We start from the raw sequence: 21,783 nt of genomic DNA on the forward strand, positions 1-21,783 counted from the left end.
CGATGTTCTAACTCCACAGGAAGATGGCACGACTTTCCATACACTAGACGATAGGGGGACATGCCAATTGGTGTCTTATACGCTGTTCTATAGGCCCACAAAGCATCATTCAATCTTATTGACCAATCTTTCCTAGACGGGTTAACCGTCTTTTCTAGAATGTGCTTGATTTCCCTATTAGACACTTCCACTTGTCCACTGGTCTGAGGGTGGTACGGAGTAGCAACCTTGTGAGTTATTCCATACTTGCGTACTAAAAACTCGAAGTGCCTATTGCAGAAATGTGAACCACCGTCACTGATGATAGCTCTCGGGGTACCAAAACGTGAAAATATGTTTTCCTTTAAAAAGGAAAGTACCACCTTGTGGTCATTTGTTCTGGTTGCGATGGCTTCTACCCACTTGGAGACGTAGTCAACGGCGACTAAGATGTACAACTTGCTGTCAGACATGGGAAATGGACCCATGAAGTCGATCCCCCAAACATCAAAAATCTCAACAATCAGAATAGGATTCAATGGCATCATGTTTCTCCTTGAAATGCTTCCCAGCTTCTGACAACGTTCACAGGAAACACAGTAATCATGGCAGTCCTTGAACAACGATGGCCAATAGAACCCACACTGCAAGATCTTTGCAGCGGTTTTCTTGGCACTGAAATGGCCTCCACAGGCTTGGTCATGACAGAAAGATATCACATCTTTCTGTTCGGTGTTGGGGACACATTTCCTAATGATTTGGTCTGGGCAGTGCTTAAACAAATATGGGTCATCCCAAAGGAAATGTTTAACTTCATCCAGGAATTTAGAGCGGTCTTGTCTCGACCAACGTGAGGGCATCCTACCTGTAGCGAGGTAGTTAACAATATCAGCAAACCAAGGAAGGTCTGAGATAGACATCAGCTGTTCATCTGGGAATGATTCTCTAATCAGCTCAAATTCATCAATAGACTCTAAAGTTAATCTAGACAAATGATTAGCAACCACATTCTCACAACCTTTCTTATCACGGATTTCGAGATCGAATTCCTGTAATAATAGTATCCATCGAATAAGGCGAGCTTTAGCATCCTTCTTGGAAAGAAGATACTTCAAAGCCCCATGGTCTGTGTATATGATGATCTTAGACCCTATCAGATAAGATCTAAACTTGTCTAATGCGAAAACGACGGCAAGCAATTCCTTCTCGGTAGTTGAATAATTGAGTTGGGCATCATTAAGGGTTTTGCTAGCATAGTATATCACATATGGTAGTCTATCAACTCGCTGTCCTAAAAAAGCACCAACAGCATAATCAGAGGCATCACACATAAGTTCGAACAGAAGCTTCCAATCGGGTGGTCGGACTATAGGAGCGGTGGTGAGAAGGGTTTTTAATTCCTCCCATGCCTTCACACAAGCAGCATCGAAATTGAAGGCAACATCTTTGGAGAGAAGACTGCACAGAGGTCTGGAGATTTTGCTGAAATCTTTGATGAATCGCCGGTAAAAACCAGCATGACCTAGAAATAATCTGATCTCCTTCACAGAGCGAGGTTGTGGTAGATGTTGAATGAGGTCAACTTTAGCTTTATCCACTTCAATTCCTTTTTCTGAGATGATGTGTCCTAGAACTATTCCTGAATTCACCATAAAATGGCATTTTTCCCAATTTAGAACAAGGTTCTTTTCTTTACATCTGGATATCATGAGGGCAAGATGCTTCAAACATTCGTCAAACGAGGAACCAAAAACAGAGAAATCATCCATAAATATCTCGAGAAAACTATCTATCATGTCAGAAAAAATGCTCATCATGCAACGCTGAAAAGTAGCAGGTGCATTACACAACCCGAAGGGCATACGTCTATAAGCAAACGTCCCAAATGGACACGTGAATGTAGTTTTTTCCTGATCTTCCGGAGCAATGTGAATTTGGTTATAACCGGAAAAGCCATCTAGAAAACAGTAGTGACTGTGTCCAGACACACGTTCTAGCATTTGGTCAATGAAAGGGAGCGGGAAGTGATCCTTCTTTGTTACTGTGTTCAACTTCCTGTAGTCGATGCATACTCGCCATCCTGTGGTTGTAAGAGTAGGGACTAATTCATTCTTGTCGTTCTGAACTACAGTAATGCCTGACTTCTTAGGCACAACTTGAATGGGACTAACCCAGTTGCTATCGGGAATTGGGTATATGATACCCGCATCAAGCAGTTTCAGGATTTCTCCTTTGACTACATCTCTCATGTTAGGATTAAGTCTCCTTTGCATTTCCCTAGATGGTTTGGCACTCTCTTCGAGATTAATGTGGTGCATGCAAATGGTAGGACTTATTCCTTTGAGGTCTGAGATGGTCCATCCTAATGCCTCCTTGTGTTCCTTAAGTACTTCTAAAAGCTTACTTTCCTGTTCCGTGTCTAAACATGATGAAATAATGACAGGTAAAGTATCATAAGAACCTAGGAATGCGTACTTCAACGTACTAGGCAATGTTTTCAATTCAAGCTTGGGTGGCTCAACAATGGATGGAATGAGCTTGGAATCAGAGAGTAAGGGCGGTTCCACTTCATATTTCCTTTCAGTGACGTCCATTTGAGGTACAAATTCGAGCAGAGATAGGACGTCACTACAGTATGCATCATCATAGGAATCTAAGTTAAAGTTCTCCATACATGCTTGAAAGGGATCGACGGATAGAATGTTAATCAATGAATCTTGTATTAATCCTTCAATCATATTAACTTCATGCACATCATCATCATCAAGATTCACAGGTTGTTGACTAATATCGAACACATTCAATTCTATCGTCATGTTGCCAAAAGACAGTTTCAACATTCCGTTACGACAATTAATAATCGCATTGGACGTAGCTAAGAAAGGACGTCCTAAGATGACTGGAATGTGACAGTCTGGGTTTTGTACAGGTTGAGTGTCTAAGACAATGAAGTCTACGGGAAAATAGAATTTGTCAACCTTGATCAAAACGTCTTCGACCACTCCACGAGGAATCTTGACAGATCGGTCTGCCAGTTGTAGAGTGATAGATGTTGGCTTCAACTCCCCAAGACCTAACTGCTCATAAACAAAATATGGCAGAAGGTTAACACTTGCACCCAGGTCTAATAACGCTTTATTGACCGTGTGTTCTCCTATAGTGCAAGAAATTGTTGGACATCCTGGATCCCTAAACTTGGGTGGAGTTTTTTTCAGAATGATGAAACTCACCTGCTCAGCTAAGAAAGCACGTTTGTGCACATTGAGCTTGCGCTTTTGAGTAGGGATTTGCCATAAGCAGGGATTTGCTTGATTGCTTCAAGAAAAGGAATGTTGATGTTGACTCTCTTGAACAGATCTAACATCTCATTGTAATTGGTACTTTTCTGTTGATAGATCAATCTCTGAGGAAATGGGGCAACAAGAGAATGAGTTGGCAAAGGGACATTCATAGCGGTAGAATTGTCAGGCTTTCCAACTTGCTCAGATTCTTTGGTTTTTTGGGGTTGTGGAGACAGCGTGGAATTTGTATCAGATTCATTAGGTTCGCCCACTTTGTTCTCGATGACTTTACCACTTCGGAGGGTGGTAATGGCATGTACTTGATCGGGAGAGGTTTCCTTGCAGGATGATGAGCCTGTTTGAAATATACTCTTTGGATTTTGTTGGGGTTGGCTCGGAAGTTTACCCTTTTCTCTCTCACTTATGGAATCACAGATTTGACCCATCTTTTGATCAAGACTTTTCTGACTTTGCACCAGACTCTGGACAATCTCCTCGATGTTGGATAATCTCTTGTCGGTATTGTGTTGAGGATATGATTGTTGAGGGTTTGATTGTTGTTGAGGGTTTCTCGGGTGTTGATAACCTTGATTGTTCTAATATCCCTGATTGTTTTGATAGCTCTGATTGGGTTGAGATGGTCCTCCCTGAGTGGGTCCTTTGGACCATGAAAATTTAGGGTGGTTTCTCCATCCTGGATTGTAGGTCTGTGAATAGGGGTTATGCTCTTGTTTTTGAAACATGGCATGTGCCTGTTCAAGCCTAGATTCCTGGACTGCAAGCAAATCGGGACAATTTTGGAATTGATGGTTGGGATCGTTACAAGCGGCACATACAGACGAAGCGACATGTTCTCGGAGAGTAGTGGTGGAAGGTTTTGAATTTTTATGTAGTTCTAACTCTTCTAATATCCTAACTATTGATGCCATGTTTGCTTTTCCCTCGAAATTTGCTTCAATCCTAAAAGCCTTAGCTTCTGATGTAGTCTTTCTGGGTTCACGGATGGATTCCCATTGTTGCGTCTTTTCAGCTACTTCAATCAAGAAGTCCCAAGACGCATCAGCAGTTTTGTCTATGAATAGACCATTGCACATCGACTCAACAGTTGTTCGGGTGGACACATCTAGACCTTCATACAAAATTTGCACAAGTCTCCATTTTTCAAAACCATGATGGGGACATTGGAGCAATAATTCATTGAATCTCTCCAGGTATCTAGCTAAGGTCTCACCCTCTAATTGCACAAAGCTATTTAGACTTTGACGAATTGTCGCAGTCTTGTGATTTGGGAAAAACTTTTTGAAAAACTCCTTTATGAGGTCATCCCATGTCATGATGGATTGAGGCTGTAAAGCATACAACCATGCCTTTGCCTTATCTTTCAGGGAGAAAGGAAAGAGCCTTAACTTTAGGATTTCATCGGGCATTTGAGTGAAACGCAGAGTTCCACAAATCTCCTCGAATTCTCTCACATGGTGATAAGGGTTTTCATTCTCAACACCTTTAAAAATAGGAAGCATTTGTATTGTGCTCGATTTCAGCTCATAATGGCCATTAACCTCGGGTAGCACAATACAAGAAGGTTGACTGGTTCTCGTTGGGTATATATAATCCTTGAGTGTACGGGGTTCTCCCATTGTTTCTGGTTGATCTGGACTGTCTCCCTCAGAACTTAGAATTTCGATAGGTTCGTCTGGGTTAATTCTAACAAGTCTGTTTGTTTGGTCTCTGTAGGTCACAATCATGTCCTAGCAGGTACATTAACTAACATTTTAGTCAGAGCAATCGGAAACAATTTTGGACCACAAAAAGGCCCAATATTTTGGTTTAAAATGGGTTTTGATGATTTGGTTTTGAGTGGGTTTTGGTTTTAATAAGGGATTTTGTTTTTGGTTTAAAATTGGGCTTTGGAAAAAAAAAAATTTTGAACTAAACCTAGCATAAATTAGCACAACCCATAAAAGAAAATAAAAACAATAATAATAATTAAGACAAGCCCATAAAAGAAAAAGAAAAATAAAGACAAAAAAAATAATTACAATCCCAAATAAAAAAAAAAATAAAAAAAAAATAAAGGAAAATAAAAATTATTACAATCCCAAATAAATAATTAAATTAATTATTACAAGCCCGAATTTGAATTTAAATGAGGCCCAAGTGGGTTAACTCATGGGTTAGGCTTACTTGATTTTTGGAGGGAAGCCCAAATATAGGCTTTTGGTCCCCTTTTAGTTGCACAGCCCAGTTGGGCTTTAGGATCGTCCTAAGTAGCTCACGCCCAAGCCCAGCAACAGTTGGAGTTGGTTCAGCAACACGAGCCCAGGAGGATCAGCTGCGAAGCCCAGGAGCAGCAAGCACCACTCCCCGGCAGCGGCGCCAAAAACTTGGTGTGGTTAGAAAAGACACACAAAAGACTTGCAAGTATACAAGGCCAAGTTTTAGTATAGAAAATAAGCAAGGGATCAGTCCACAGGGAGTAGGAGCACAAAAGAAATTATCCTAAGCTATCAATGGGTGCAAAGCACAAAGATGGGAAAACAGTTAACAAAGCAAAGCAAATGACATGACATTTAAGAATCAAAATAGCAAAGAAATATGGAAAAACAGTTAAGAACCAAGGATGTAAGCCAAGGGCAGGGAGGAGTTTGTGCACTGATTTCAATGCACAACAGCTACAATTTGCAAGAAAAACTGAACAAGATGGCTAAGAAATTTAACTGAGCAGGGAATCAAAACAGGCTTGAAATTATAAGTGACTGTAAAAATATTTGTGGCTAAGCCAAGGCTTAGAATCCACCTTGTGACCTAATCAAGCAATGCAATTCTAGGTTGAGTTGAAGACCTTGAGCATAAATTAGAATGGGAGGAAAAATCAGCTTGCTCACTGATATGCCCCTAGTATTGACTGTCTTTTGACAGCACAGTCAATCACAGGCATACCAGAGCACTGATTACTTCCCATTGCTCAAGCAAAACAGGCATCAAGATAACTATCCTAGCAATACATCATTCAACAGTGCACTAGGCTTCATCTGAGCCTTAGCTAGTGCAGTTTAGCTCATGCTAAGCATGTAACCAACATTAACATTCATCACATATGATAATCTAAACACAATATACAGCATTGAAGATAAATCAAAACAACATACACAATCAACTGTTAACTGCATAAAGAACTAGAATTTGGAATTGCAAAATAAAATTGTTTCAATTCTCTTCTGGCTAGTCCAGAGAGATATACCGTCCCCCAGATACAACATAATTATACAAATATATACTCCAAAAATCCAAATTAGGTTCCAGCCACTTTCCCCCAAAAACAGAAATTAGGTAAAATTGATTTACCTAATTTATATGAGATATTCACTCCAACTCGTCGACCCACTCTCCAATTTCTTCTCCTGGTTCATCTCTTGCTTCAATTTCTGCTTTAACATCACTTATATCCCCAATTTCTCACCTAGGGTTTCAGTGAGAAGAAAGGTGAGAAATTGGAGAAATTAGTGGTTGATAAAGAAATAGGACGTGTTGGCAATGATGGGTTTAGGTTTAGGTTTAGGGATGGTTTGGTGGCGTAGGGAGTGGTGGTGGTGAAGGCAGAGCAGGTGGAGAAGGTGGTGGTGGTATGCAACAGGCATGGAGGGGGAGAGGTCGATGGAAGAAGGAGAAGGGGGTGTTTGGTAGGGGTATATGGCTCGGATGTTAGGGTGTTGGGAAGTTTCAGCGAGTGAAGATGTTATGCGATCCGGGCCGTAGGATGAGAAGATGGTAGGTAGATCTGACGGCGATTCGGAGGAAGGCGAGGAGCGACCGTCGGATGAAGGGATACAATGAAACGAACGGCATTTGATGGAGTTAGGTACTGTAGTGTGAAGCAGATATATCAAACTTTGATGCACAGCAAGGAAGCGACCGTAGGATGTTTCTGAGAATAAATCTGACGTCTGAAATCCGAGACGGGTATGGATTTGGGTTTTAGGATTTTGGGTTTAGAATATGGGTTTGAGAAATGAGTTTGGGCTTGGAAAATCTTGAGCCAACTTCTTCTTTAAGAACAAATTTCTTCTTAAAGCCCATTTCTACCCTTTTTGGTCTTCCGCACATCATTCTTCACAGCTTCCTTGCGTAATTCCTCCCGACTTTTCACTATTTTTCTGCTCTTTTCGCTCCGCAACTCATCCAAACTTTATTTATTACCTAAAAATGCAAAAATTAAGTAAGAAAAATATTTATTCTTGAAAACAATGAAAATACAGAATATGGGATAAAATGTAGAATTAATGCATAAAAGATGAGTTAGATGCCGATAAAAAGGGATAAATATATATAATATTTGGCACTCATCAGTATCATTATGCAAATATTGATGAAAAATATAATGAATTTTTGAATATTCCGCAATGTTGATCTTGCCCTGATCCACTTCTATGTGAAAGTACTGTACGGCTCCGTAAGTTTCTTATGTTGAGTATTTCTGATTAAATTAATGATTGAGGTTCCTTTGTGGTTAATTTACAACTTGTTTGTTTGCAGCTGACTCGGCGTCTGGGTCTGAGTCAACCCTTGACTCGCGCCGAGTCAGTAGTCAGACTGTTTGGTTTGCATTTTTTGTAACCTCTGAGTCGGTATCTGAGTCGGGGCTAACCCCTGACTCGAGCCCTATAGAGTCAGGAATCACCATGCCCCTGAGTCGCTGGCTACACCTCCGAGTCACTGAAATTGACAAAAATGACCTTGATGCTTTATATCAAAAAATTTCATCCTTTCTCATTTTCTTTGTTTGTTCCATCGAGAGCAGAGATGGGGGATACAGAAACAAACCTTAGATCTATTCTCAACTGATATCTTCTTCATTTTTCTCAATAAATCCACTAATTTCTATCTCCATCGTCACTCTCACCTCATCTTTTCATCTCTTCAAATCATCTAAAAGCTTCTTTTTTGACTCATCATTATCTTCAGGTATAACTCTTCATCCACATTCATTTTCATATGGCTTTTATGTGATTTGGAACATTGGTTCTTTCATTTTCATATGGGTTTTATTTGATTTATCATATGGGTTTTAATTTATATTTTCTGGTTGAATATTTGATTTTGTTTGTGAAAATGCCAAGGAGAGAATTGTTACTGTACTTGCTAATTATGATATTACATGGGTTTTTCCTTTTTATATTTAAGATTTTAGACCATACAACCAGGGATTTCATTTTGGTTTTCCTTTTCTTTTTATAATTTCTTATGAGTTATTTGTTTAATTTGTGGTGATTGGAGGTGGTGGTGGGTGGTGGTTGGGTGGTATACCATGTTTGGCTACTGTTGTCAGTGTCAATCTAGTATGGAAAGTGTGAAATTTGGTTGAACCTTAAGAGTACATTCTGGTCTCAATAAAGTGAAATGAGAATTATTTTAGGGTTGTATGTCATAGTTACTTTGTCATTGACATGGGTTTGGATTTTAGTTTGATGGATCTGATAAAAAAAAAATTGTAGACAAAAATTTGCGAAGTTAGTGTTATCGATTCTGGCTCATATGGAATTGATGAAATTGTAATAACTAAACGTTGCCCTGAACCCGCATTTGTAAAGAAAGCAGCATACACATTCTGCTTTTGAGGATAAGCCATTACGTAATAATAAACAACACAATCACTGAAAGTAACTTAGTTTGATTTGCCCAACTCTCAAGTAACCATTAGGATGTTAGAGTAGTTACTGTTGGCATTAGTTAAGTAGTTTCTAGGAGTCGGATCGTTAAAATGCGGTCGATGTCTCAGTGAGTCAGAACTTTATCTGTTATGCTAGAATTGAGAGAAACACCCTGGATTTTGAGCATTTGGTTTTGGTTGTTGATGGGTTATATCTTATAAAGAATAGGTTGTTTGTTGAGGTTTGAATTCGTCAGTTGTTTTTCTGTTTAAGGTGATTTGGAACAATATTAAGGTGGTGGTGCTTGGGTGAACAAGGAACTGAAGAAAGGGTGAAACCGAAGAAGGTAAGCTCAATGCCTTTATATCATTATGTTTTTGATATTTTGTTTCCTCCCTTGCCAAGTCTGTATTTATGGTAATAACACATGTGATGTTACTATTGTACTCTCTATTTTAGTGTATTCGTTCTGTTAGAAATACTTCTTTGTTTGTTCTTGTCCATAATACTCATGTGTCAGTAAACCTTTACAGTCAAACTATTATAGTGCTGGAGCACATGGCACAGTAAGGCTTGTCACAGTATGATCAGTAGACCCACCATGCTAACAATGAAAACCCCTAGTGTCTAATGTTAGGCTGAGAGAATCAACAATGAATGTTGATTGAAAAAAAACAGATACTCTGTTTACTTTGTTTGCTAGATCTCTCTTATATGTTGTTTGCCTCTATCTTCGGTTTAAACCCGTATATCCTGAATGCATAGAGATCATGCTTAGTGGTAATTTACTTTGTCTGGTAATTCTCAGTAGTTAGCACACTCTCTTCTGTTTCAAATTACCCACTTCTTGTATTTGTTTTACTTTATGCTAGTTCTCTATGGAGAAAAAAGAAGATGAAAAAGCAAATAAGATAACTTTTAGGAGCGTCCCAGAATTTAGAGGGTTATTTATTGACCAATGTTTGGCACAAGCTACTGAGTATGGGTTTTCTGGAACTTTTTTGAAGCAAACTTCGTGGGGAAATTTGTGAAAGTTCTTTTCCGAGAAGTATGACTGCACTATCACACAAAAGAAGTTGAGAAACCATTGGGATTACTTGCGTACCCAATATGTCACTTGGTCCCGTCTCTTAGCAAGAACTGGGAATGGGTACAACGCTGAGACGAACACTTTTGATCGGAGTGATGAGCAATGGGTTGAATTAGACAAGGTACTTTCAGTTCTGTTTGGAATTTAGTTTGCGACTGATGAGCGCCAAATAATGTATATATTTATCCCTTTTTGTTGGCATTTAACTCATCTTTTGTGCATTAATTCTACATTTTATCCCATATTCTGTATTTTCATTGTTTTCAAGAATAAATATTTTTCTTACTTAATTTTGCATTTTTAGGTAATAAATAAAGTCTGGATGACTTGCGGAGCAGAAAAGAGCTGAAGAGTAGTGAAAAGCCGGAAGAAATTACGCAAGGAAGCCGCAAAGAATGGTGCGCACAAGACCAAAAAGCTAGGAATGGGCTCAAGAAGGAAGAATTGTTCTTAAAGAAGATATGGGCTTGGCATACCCAACGCCCAAAACCCTTACCCAAACCCATTTTCTATATCCATACCCGCCTCCATTCTCAGTCGTTAGATTGGATCCATCTCATCATCCAATGGTCGCTTCTTCATCGTGCATCAAAATCTGAAGTCCCTGCAAAACACCATAGTGCCTAAATTCCAAGCCTTCAGATTAGATCACATTTAGATCCTACGGTCGCTTCTTTGCCTGCGCATCAAACCTCGATACTTCCGCTTAACACTACAACACCTAACTCCATCTGGTGTCGTTAATTTTGTTGTATTGTATAATCCAACGGTCGCTGCAGGATCCACTTCATCTCACCGTCAGATTGATCTTTCATCTCCATATCCCACGGTCGAGATTCGCCAAACATCGAACTCGATGATCCCGCTACACACCATAGCGACCGAACCCTATACCCTAAACCAAACAGCACCTAATCTCTTCTCCATCGACTCCATCTTCCCTCACCTCCGTCTGCAACAGCCTCACCTCCACCACCTAATCCCTGCCACCACCTTCTCCGCCCCTACCAGCCACCACAGCCACCCTACAACCCTAACAACTAAAACCCATCATCACCACTGACCTCCCCTACTAGCTATCAGTCGAGTTCGTCGATTTCACGCCCCTCTTCTCACTGTTGGCGTGTGAAAGTGACGAACTAGGTTGATGGCTATGAAGCTAGAAACGTAGCAGGAGCAGGAGGAAGAGAAGATAAAGCATGGGTCGACATCAAAATCGCGAGAACAGTAAGGAATTTTTTCAATTAAAAATTTAGGTTTTCGAATTTTAGGGTTTCACAAAATTAGGGCTTTTTGAAAAGCTATAAAAGGCAACTGATGTGTAGAGAGAAAAGTGTTCTTGGGCTAGCCAAGATTCCCCCAAATTTGGGTTAGTGTATGTTTAATTTTAATTTTCAATTTCAACTTCAAATCAATTTAAATCTTTAGGGTTATGTTTAATTTGTTCTCAATTCTGTTATTTTGTGCTGTTTAATTCTTGTTGTTATATTTCTGTTTAATATTTGCTGTTTTTATAATTCCATGACCTGTTTAATTTCTGAATACCATGTCCTGTTACTTGATGTTTAATGCTTACTGTTCCTATTCTTCTTATGTTTTGCTCACTGTAATTCCTGTTCTTGTTCTGTTTAAGTGTCCAGTTTAGTGTTCTGTTTAGGGTTCATGTTTAGGTTAATATTGTTCATTGTTCCTGTTTGTCCCCTGTTAATGATAATCCTGTTAGTGTTAATTCTGTTTAATGTTAATGTTAGTTTAAATGCTCAAATGTTAAGTTTGTTCATTGTGAAGTGATGGAATGTTAGGCTAGAAGCCTTGAAGCATTGGATTGATTGAGCAGTGGGGAGAAACTAGTGCTCACTAGTGACTGTGAGCAAACTGGTTCTCTTCCCACTCTATTTGTATGCCTAGGCTCTCTTGTTTTGTCAACTGTTAGCTTCCCAAATGTTAGGATTAGTCTACTGTTGTGTGTCAATGCTAGGTTAGAGCCTTAGAGCATTGAGTTGATTGAGCAGTGGGGAGAAACTAGTGCTCACTAGTGACTGTGAGCAAGCTGGTTCTCTTCCCACTCTAGATGAATGCCTAAAGCCATTGCCTTGGCTTTGCTTTTTTTCCTTTTTTTACTTCACTGTCTTCTTCACACCCCTGCCCTTGGCTTAGGCCTTGGTTCCATTGTTCTTGTTTAGTTTCATTGCACTGTCACTTTTCCTCATTCCTTCACTGCCACTGTTTTACTTTCACTTGTCCTTCATTTTGTTTGCTATTTTCTCCTGCTACTTCAACTTCTCTTGCTGCTGCTGCTTTCCTTCCTCTTGCTAGTGCTGCTGCTGCTGCCCTGCAACCCTGCTACTGCTGCTGCTGCAACTGAGCTTGGCTCACAACACAAGCCCAGATCATCATTAGGTTACCAAGCCCAGTTCTCAGTCATTACAAAGGCCCAGGTCACTTTTAAAGTAAAAGCCTGATTCAATCAAAGCCTGAACTCAATTAAAGGCCCAACCACAGTTTAGGTTAAGGCTCAAAGCCCAGTTCAGTCTTGGATTAATCTAGAAGCCCAATTCAGTCAACTGTGGGCTTAATCCAAAATCCTAAACTCAAAATCCCAAGACCAAATCAATTGAGTCCATTCCATTGCACTTCAAAGGTCAAGCCTAGTGCACTTCAAGACCAACTGAGCCCAAGCTCAGTTCACTTCATTATCAAACAAGCCTATAATCCAAAGGTACCCTAAGCCCAAAACCCAAAAGGCTTCATAGTTAACCAACAACAAATTAGAGCCCAAAATAGCTAGAGAACTCCAAACACACCCAGTCTCTGTGGATCGACCCGTACTTGCACGAGCTACAACCGACGACCGTGCACTTGCGGTATTACTGTAGGCCCGTTTTTATTACGCTTAATTTTCACGCTTTCCCGGGCCCACCAGCGACTTCAATTTATTTCTACTAGATGTCATTTGTAACTAATAAGTATTAATTATGTTTTGGTAGCTCGTTAGTGTTCTGAGTACTTAGTTAACTGCAATCTGGAATTCTGACTTCTATCCCTCGTAATGACTGCACTTTTTGCTATACTGGGATCACGATGAGAGAACATAATCCTGATAGGTTTCCATTGTTATGTTGTAATCAACTGAACATATTTATTGATTTTACTTTCTAATTGATGCAGACAATAAAAAACGCCAGTCAATTCAAGAACAAGGGACTGGAAGATGCAGAGAAGTTGCAGAACTTATTTGATGGCAAGATCTCCACCGGAGCTAATAGAGATACGCCTGGAAGAGTGGAACCTCCTTGTTCATCTGGGACCTCTACAAATACAGGGGTTTCGAATAATGGTTCTGAATCTCAAACAAGTCTTGGGAAAGAACAAAATCTCGCAAAATGTGCATTGCAATATGTGATTGTGATATGTACTTTTTATATGTAGTGGTTGGATGGGAAGGCACTGCTCACTACTCGAGAGTGTTTACCGAGGCAGTGCGTGATCCATCATTCAATTTTCCTTTACCTCCACCAGGTAATATCACTATTCAGTCTCATTTTTATGTGGGTTACTGCGTTGCATTTTCATATACTTGAATTGAGCTTTACCTTAATCGTTTAAGATAGATAGTGAAGTTGTACATTAGGAAAAAATACAACACATTAGAAGAATATGAGAGTGTGAAGTCCTGGCTCCCCTCTTTTGCCACATAATATTGCTCAATGTAGTCTCGGTTCCCCCTCTTTTGCCACATTGCAAGAGAGAACAATACCAAAGGCAGCGAACGTTATCAAACAATGCATTGTCATACCTTTTTGATTTACGTTTTAGTATCATTTTTATTTCCTTACCTTGGATTAGCATATATGTTTCCTCTTGCTGCAGTTTCATTAGAATAAACTTCATAATATTTTTGTTGAACATTTGCAGACAAATACTATTTATGTGATGCTGCGTACTCTCATACCAAGGGGTTTATGTGTCTGTATCGCAACATAAGGTATTGGATAGGTGATTACCGAAGAGTACCTCCAACGGTAAAAAAAGAGAAGTTTAATCAAGCTCATGCTCGATTGAGGAATTTTATTGAGAGAGCATTTGGGGTATTGAAAGCAAGATTTCCCGTCTTAAGTAAAATGCCTTCGTACTCATTTGAGACGCAAAGAGATATCGTCATTGCTTGCATGTCAATACATAACTTTCTACATCGTAATGCATTGGATGATTGGCTATTTAAAGAATATGAGAATGAGACATTTGATATGAATGAGACACAGGTGGAAGTGGAGCGGAAACGGAAGAAAATGCACCTCGTCTGTTTGGACGACAAGAGCAGATAATTTACGTGATGAGATATCTAGTCTCCTTTAGATTTTATTGCTTCTTTTATGTTTGTAGGAATAAAATCTTTAGATTTTATTGTTTTTGTAATGTCTAATATGTTTAATTCCATTAAAATGGGAAGTTGTTTAGACTACAATTGAACAATTTGTGATGTTTCAGTAGTGATAAATGTTATGGTTTAAAATGTGCACAAGGGAATTTTCTGTCCAAAAAAATCCAGTCAGCTGAGTCAGGTCTGACTCACAAAACAAACATATTTCTGACTCAGACCTTAGTGAGTCAGATCCAGATGAGTCAGGTGATTTCACTCAGATCCAAATGACTCGGAGGAGTCAGCTGCAAACAAACAAGTTGTTAATTGAGTTTTCTGGATACAAATTCATGTTTCATGTAATTTGTTAATGGCCAAATAAATCCTTATTTTCTTGTGAAAGTAAGGTCGCTCTTGTTGTTCATTCGGGAATGACATTTTATGGGGGAGAGTTCTTAATTGAACTTGTGCTTCATTGCCAAATCTTTGTGGGGATTGCGGTTGTGCAATATTGTAGGAGTTATCTTGTATCTTTATAAACTCTTTGATGAATACACTAAGTTTGAACTATGTGAAATCATCAAACAAAGTTGATATGTTCTCTTTTAGTCATGAAGTATCTCTTTGAGAATTTCATTATGATCCCTCTAGTTTTCGTACCTTTTCCAATTTATATTGACAAAAAGGGGGAGAATTATTTTGTAGTTCACACTACATATACATATGGTTTACGGATCACTATGTAAGGAGGAATGGTTTTTATTATGAGATGAAGTATTGACTAAGGGGGAGTGATACATATCACCATAGTATTATTATCAAAGTTGTGATACAATTGAACTTTGATGTCGTGTATTAATACTATAACAATATATAACAATACGAAAACATCTTGTTTATATATATTGTTATGGATGCGAATCTCCAACAATTATGATGCCGAGTTGAACACGTTCAGAATCACTGGAGTACTTGGAAGTGACGAGGATTTCGAGTAATGTTGAAGAACAAAGGAAATCAAGCATTTGGATGAAAAGCTTCAAAGTTTATTTATTTTGTAATCCATATGTATTGATAGTTTTGTCACTAAAATTGACAAAGGGGAAGATTGTTAGAGCACTGCTTGGTCGAACTCGCAAGCGTTGCTATCTCAAGCTTGTTTGTCAAGTTTAGTTGTCAAAACTATAAGTCTTGATTTCTAGTCTACTTATAGTTATATCTCAGATTATGATAGAATGTGTAGTTGACCTTTAGACTTCATGGCGTTCATCGATTGAAGACGAAGAACTACTAAGGGGATCTTGTGGAACTTCATCAACAAAAGGTATATGGAGACTTTAACTCATCTATCACTCAGAAGTTTATTTCTATTCTATCTCCTATTGAGAAAATATTCATATAGCTATATAGACCTTACATTATACATATTTGATATTACGAGTTGAGTTTAACTCGCTTACATATTTATCGATATATGTGTTGGTAAGCTTTCGCTTTAACCAAGTTCATCTTTTATTCTTGACGAAAGTCAAAAGATGATCATGTGAAAATCGCCTGGTAACATCTTATATGATTTGTGTGAGACAGTCATTTGATGTAGACTCAGAATGTTTCGTGTTGATCATTTGATCTCTTGAAAATTGCTTTGAAGCTAATAGTTTGTGTGAGACAGCTATTCTCGTCTTCTAAGAATGTTTCAATTATAAAAATGGGAGTTTAGAACAATTAACTATTGATTGGATATAGCACAGTATGCGTACTTGTATGCTAACTTTTGCAAGTGTACTCCAAGTCCGAGAATTTAGTATGCAAACCCGTATGCGTACTGATTCAACAGTTGAAGTCCGGGAACTATAGTGTGCATACCCGTATGCGTACTGATTTCAACTGAGTTTGGTCATGAACGACACTATGCGTACTCGTTTGCATACTGGCGAACGAGACCAAGTCCGGGAACTTAGGTATGCCTACCCATGTGCATACTTGAGTGGGTTAAGTTCTAAAATCGGTTAAGTATGTTTACATACTCATGAAAAAATATATTTATTTAATAAGGATGCAATCTTTGCAAACCGTGGCTATAACGTTCATGAATTGATTCGAGTGAATCAAAACCGATTTTGCTTTAATTGTGTCTTGTATACTTCTATGAGAATATAAACAATTGAACAACTCTGTAACTAGTTTCATTTGAGTCGTTTGAATTAGTTGTGCCAGTTATTTTACAAATCGAGTTGAGCTTGTTTAAGCACTATGGCCTAAGTGGCGAACCATATCGGTGGCAAACCATGAGACTATTTATGTAACAGTTGGTAGATATTGGGACTGATAATCCTGTCACCCGTACGTCACGGTGGGTGTTGTCAGATCGGCTAGCATCTCACTACCTCAGTGGCAATTTGGAAGACTATCTGGGATGGTAGGCTTGCATCCGACTACTCTCGCACTGAAATTTTTTCCACACAGTACTATAAAAATGAATGGCTTATCATGTTGGCTTGTGCCAAATTCTCCGCACCAACCTTGTGAACTTTAGGGGATTGCTGAGTGTGTGGTATCGGACGCCCACATATGATACCTTGTTAATATATCTTTTTGGCTTGCCGATAATCTCGATAGCGTTGTGGACTCTTTTAGAATTCTTGGGCATGTGGTATGGGACGGATGCTCAAGGGGTCCTAATTACAGTCCATGAAGAATTGAAGTAACCTTATGTGGTTCCTGAGCATCTGGTATGGAATTTATGCTCAGGAAATCCGAATGAACTGTCGTCAATAGTTTTTGCTTTGAATTTCGGGGACAAAATTATTTAAAAGGGTGAATAATGTAGCACACTCACTTTTCGCGTGGCACACTTTAAATATACGTCATTGGCTTCATATCAAGTTTACGTTGCGTATTAAGAGGAACATCATCCTAGAGCCAATATCGCGCCACTATGGCACATTGCATAGGCTATAGGGCTATTATCGCACTACAGTGGTGCACCACGCTAGTTGTCCATCCGACCTAGAGTAAAGTTGTCTACCATGGCGCATTACACAAGATATATCGCACCATAATGATGCATCATGCCAGAGCAGGCTGGCCGAGGCAATCTAGCCATCATGGCGCAACATTGAAGTTGGCATATGGGCCAAAATGTTGTAATTCACCATCATGGCGCATCATGAGACTTGGCCTTGGCAAAGGCCATGAATAGTGAAATTGTCACTTGGTGAATGTCAAAGTCCTTCCCAACTTTTAGTTGTAGAAATGTCAGTAGGACATATATAGGAAGGGGTATTTGGTTGAAGGTGCATATGGTTGAGGTGTGCATTATGCTTCCTCGCGTAGACTATATGATGCAAAGCATCATTATGACGCGTGGCTTAGTTAAGAGAGCTTTATGATGCTTAGGAATCATTGTTGTATCATTGGAAACTATCACCACCATGGTGAAACACGAAGGAAAGGCCAATGACGCATATGCTGCGCATTATTTGCAAAGGACCCTTTGGCCTATACTGACTGGGCATTTGTTTGGTTGTAGCTTTCCGATACGAGTTGGATTCAGTTGCTTGTCCCTATGAGGATGAACTATTTCCAGTGCTTGATTCCTTCTTCATAGGGTACGTAAGCAGCCATAATGAGTTGCATCATTGATAGTCCAACACGTTGTCGCTCTTATCATCTAATTCCAATGTGATTGCAACATAATGATAACTCATATCAACTGGCTCGGCGAGGCGATGCAAGAGGTGACTGTTGCCATACTTGATGATGCAAGTTGCATTCCATTTTTTGGATGCTCATACTTCCTATCAAGCCGTTCAACGTAAGTATGCACCAATAGCGCATTAGGAATGGCCAGGGAAAAAAGTTAAACCAGTATGCAAGTAAGGGCGAGCTTTCATAAACCACTTGCATCACAAGGGTGTTGCAAGGAAAGTATGGCATGAGCTCGGATGATGAACTCTTGGCACAAGCAAGACAAGTGCATGCATTGCTAAATGCTAAAGCTAAGTAAGGAAGCTAGAAATAGGCTTGCTAGAGGCTATGTACGAGTCCAAGGCATGTTGTATGCCTGAACAAGATTCGGACACCAGTGATGCATGCAAGAATGCATCGACGTTAGTCTCTATGGCTTTAAACCCTTCACAGAACAAGGGTAAGTTGGAATAGAATAGGAAGGATGATAAATTTAGTTGCATCATGCTTTGAAAGCATGTTTGAAAAGGAAAATTGACATGCATTTTCCTGGCACGAAGAAAAGCGCGCTTTAAGGCCCGATTACTAGCATTAGAGTGGAGCATTTGGGATTTATGGCCAGCGCGCTAGGCGTAATTTTACGGTCCGTTACAGTTCAACTGATAATTGTACACATGTCCGGCTAAAAAATCAATAGTGTCAAACACGGAGAAAAGTTTAGCTGATATATGTATATATGCATGTCGAGTGAAATATCTAGCTAGTGTCAAACACGAAAAAAGTTCGGCTAACCCAGAAAAAACAATTATCAACCGACCTTTATAACTTGTATTTTCAGTATACTAAGTAAAATTTCGGCTGATGTTCTCGTTTTTACTTATCAAACAATTTTTTATAATTTGAGGAACAATGTGCAGTTCGACTAATAATTCATCAGTCGAACTTCACTATGTAACTACCATAAGATCCTAGTTTTTTTCTCTTCGAATTAAACCTAATCTATCGATCAAAAACAAGAAAATAAATTCTGGGTTTGTGGGAAATAACTTCTAATATACATTTGCTAACAATCATGATTTGGTTCTCGCTCTCGAATCTCACTCAATGCAATTTATTCTTTAACTAATTTTTCTTTTACTTTCCTAGGTTGATTTGCTAGAGATGGAAATCTCGAATTTGGTTTTTTAACTTTAGCACACTGCTTATAATGACTCATCTTCTAGTTGGGTTTATTCGACGGTAAAGGTTTTATGAATCGACGATCAATTGACGATGATTAAAATTCGAAATTGGTTTCGAGAAGAAGAGGTTCGGCTGTTGTTGAGAAGAAGAAAAAGAAAATGGAAACTGATTTTTTATTTGGAGTAAAATAGATTAGATTAGGTTTAGAATTTTTATTTCGTAGAAGAGTATTTTTTGTAATTTAAACTATTCAAGGGGTAATTTAGTAACCTACCTATCTTTAGGACAACCCATACCACCATTGCTAGAATACAATTATTAATATGTAAAAGATAAAAGTTTTGTGTATTGTCCCAAACAAGGTTCATTTGTATCGCATACCCGGTACGACAAACGATGACCCGTAAATTGTCATACTCGATACACTATTATATAGACCCCGCAAATATAAATACATACATTGGGGGAAGTGATATTGTCTGAAACTGAACATCACCGGCAGAAACTAATGTTCTCTTTGACTAAAGTATTGACATCTCCCATCATATTGAATTGTTTATATTGAATTAAATGTTTAAATGTACTTTCATGTACTTAAATAAGGTTTTTCATTTGATTAGTAAAGAATTTGGTGCTAGTGAGTCTCGAATTCAGGTCCTGCGTATCATCACAAGTGACTTTACAACTGTACTACAGTGACATCAAAATAAGTTAAATAACCTGGCATTTTTAGGGGAGGCCCAAAAGGAATTAGGGGCTACTTTTTTATTCCCAACCTATACACTACATTAAGGGATGTCCAAAAACGTGGAGAATACGTTAATGCCCTTACATAATCGGAAGCTATACTGTACCCGATTGTAAATACCTAATCAGAAGGTTATTAACTAGATTTTACACTACCGATTAAGTTCGTTTATGTGCCAAACTCGTATCTGGCTTCTATAACAATCGGGAGTAACAAGATCCTCAAGAGACTACCGATTGTTAAAGTATAGAAATTAGAAATCTTTAGATTTTTGCAATGGTGAAATTTGGGGCTCCTATATAATCGGACGAATTAAAACATGTCTAAACTAACGATTTGGGGCTTCCCATAATCGGAAAGCTACGAGTAACAATACCTCCCGATTATGGTAGATTTCAAATTCATTAAATGAAGGATTTTAGAAGAAAACTTATTTTGGGGAAACCTATAATCGGAAGTTTATGTAATCCACATACCTTCCGATTATGACTACATCCAAAACACGAACCAAATGGTTATGGTCGGCTCTGTACCCTCGAAACATATGGAATTTGACAATGGTTCGATTTGGGGCTTCCTATAATCGGTAGGTATATAAGTAACAAACCCTAATGATTTTGGGCTACTCAACAATCGGTAGCTTATGATGTGGTAATGCCTACCGATTATTAACCGTTTGACAGATAAAACCAAAGTCAACCTGAATTCATTTCATTTCTTTTCAACTTCAACTTCAACTTCAACTCCTTTTCTCCTCTTTCCTTCCGATTGCAGAGAGGAAAACTCTCCCCCTCTCCTCGCTATACATCGTTAATCGTCGAATCGAATCATCATCGATTATTCTCTATAAAGATGAAAGAAAAGGAACCCCAGAAAGCTAAAACCAAAAACGTTTGTCGCGGTAAGGATCCAAACATTGGATTGCATGCCCGTAATAAAGAGGTTTTAACTCACGAACCCGAAGAACGCGAAGAAGATGCGGCCCCTGATGTAGGCGATACTCAAATCCAAACTCTCCAGCAACTTGAAATGGCGCCTATTAGGTAAGATTCTACCATTAATTTGCTTTATATTGCTTCAATTCGTCGAATCCATGATTTTTTTTAGGATTTTCGGTTATTACCCATATTCGGTAGGTTAGTAATTGTTTTAAACTCCCGATCGTTGTCGATTTCTTCATTTCACAAGAACATTCGTTATATTCGGGTGCTAAATATTTAGGTTTCCTACCGATTATTGAACATTTTTCATTACTGAGGCCTAAATCGATCATAATCGGAATGTAATTGTGTTTTTGACTTCCGAATATACTAGGGAAGAACAAGTATTAGAGATGTATTAAGCGGTTGATATGTTGTGTAATTTGTTTTCGATTGTTTAGGCTGAACCATATTAGTAGTTTCTGGACACAAAGTGATGCATATTCGGTAGACATTATTTTTGTGAGACTTCCGATTGAGATTTATTCAGAAGGTTATACTTTTTATTACTTTCAATTATTTCTATTCAGAAGATTTTTCAAAATATTTTGTCAGAATCGGAGTTTTTTAATATACTTTGCCTTCCGATTTTTCAGTGTAAAAAAACTTTATTTTCTGGAACCAAACAACACCATAATCGGGAGGTATATGTGCACCTTGACTTCCGAATAGTAATAATCGGTAGGTTTAGTTTTTATTACCCTATCGATTATTATATGTAAAAAAACTTTGTTTTATGGAACCAAACAACATCACAATCGGAATGTAAATGTGCACCATGACTTCCGAATAATAATAATCGGCAGGTTTAGTTTTTATTACCCT

The 21,783-nt window shown here is 38.6% G+C and overlaps 1 protein-coding gene across 1 annotated transcript; it reads right to left on the bottom strand.

The window, feature by feature from the left end:
- Positions 1 to 212: 212 nt before the first annotated feature.
- LOC113296044 lies at positions 213 to 8,886 on the bottom strand (the record flags this gene model as incomplete). The annotated part of the gene is made up of 4 exons (XM_026544384.1): positions 8,755 to 8,886; positions 3,509 to 3,667; positions 2,677 to 2,870; positions 213 to 846 (listed from the first exon to the last, which is right to left on the bottom strand). Coding segments are annotated over exons 1-4 (1,119 nt in total), but the record flags the coding sequence as incomplete, so codon positions are not given.
- Between the last annotated feature and the right edge of the window lie 12,897 nt (positions 8,887 to 21,783).

Source organism: Papaver somniferum, chromosome 7, assembly GCF_003573695.1.
Source record: "Papaver somniferum cultivar HN1 chromosome 7, ASM357369v1, whole genome shotgun sequence".
Taxonomy (NCBI): Eukaryota; Viridiplantae; Streptophyta; class Magnoliopsida; order Ranunculales; family Papaveraceae; genus Papaver; species Papaver somniferum.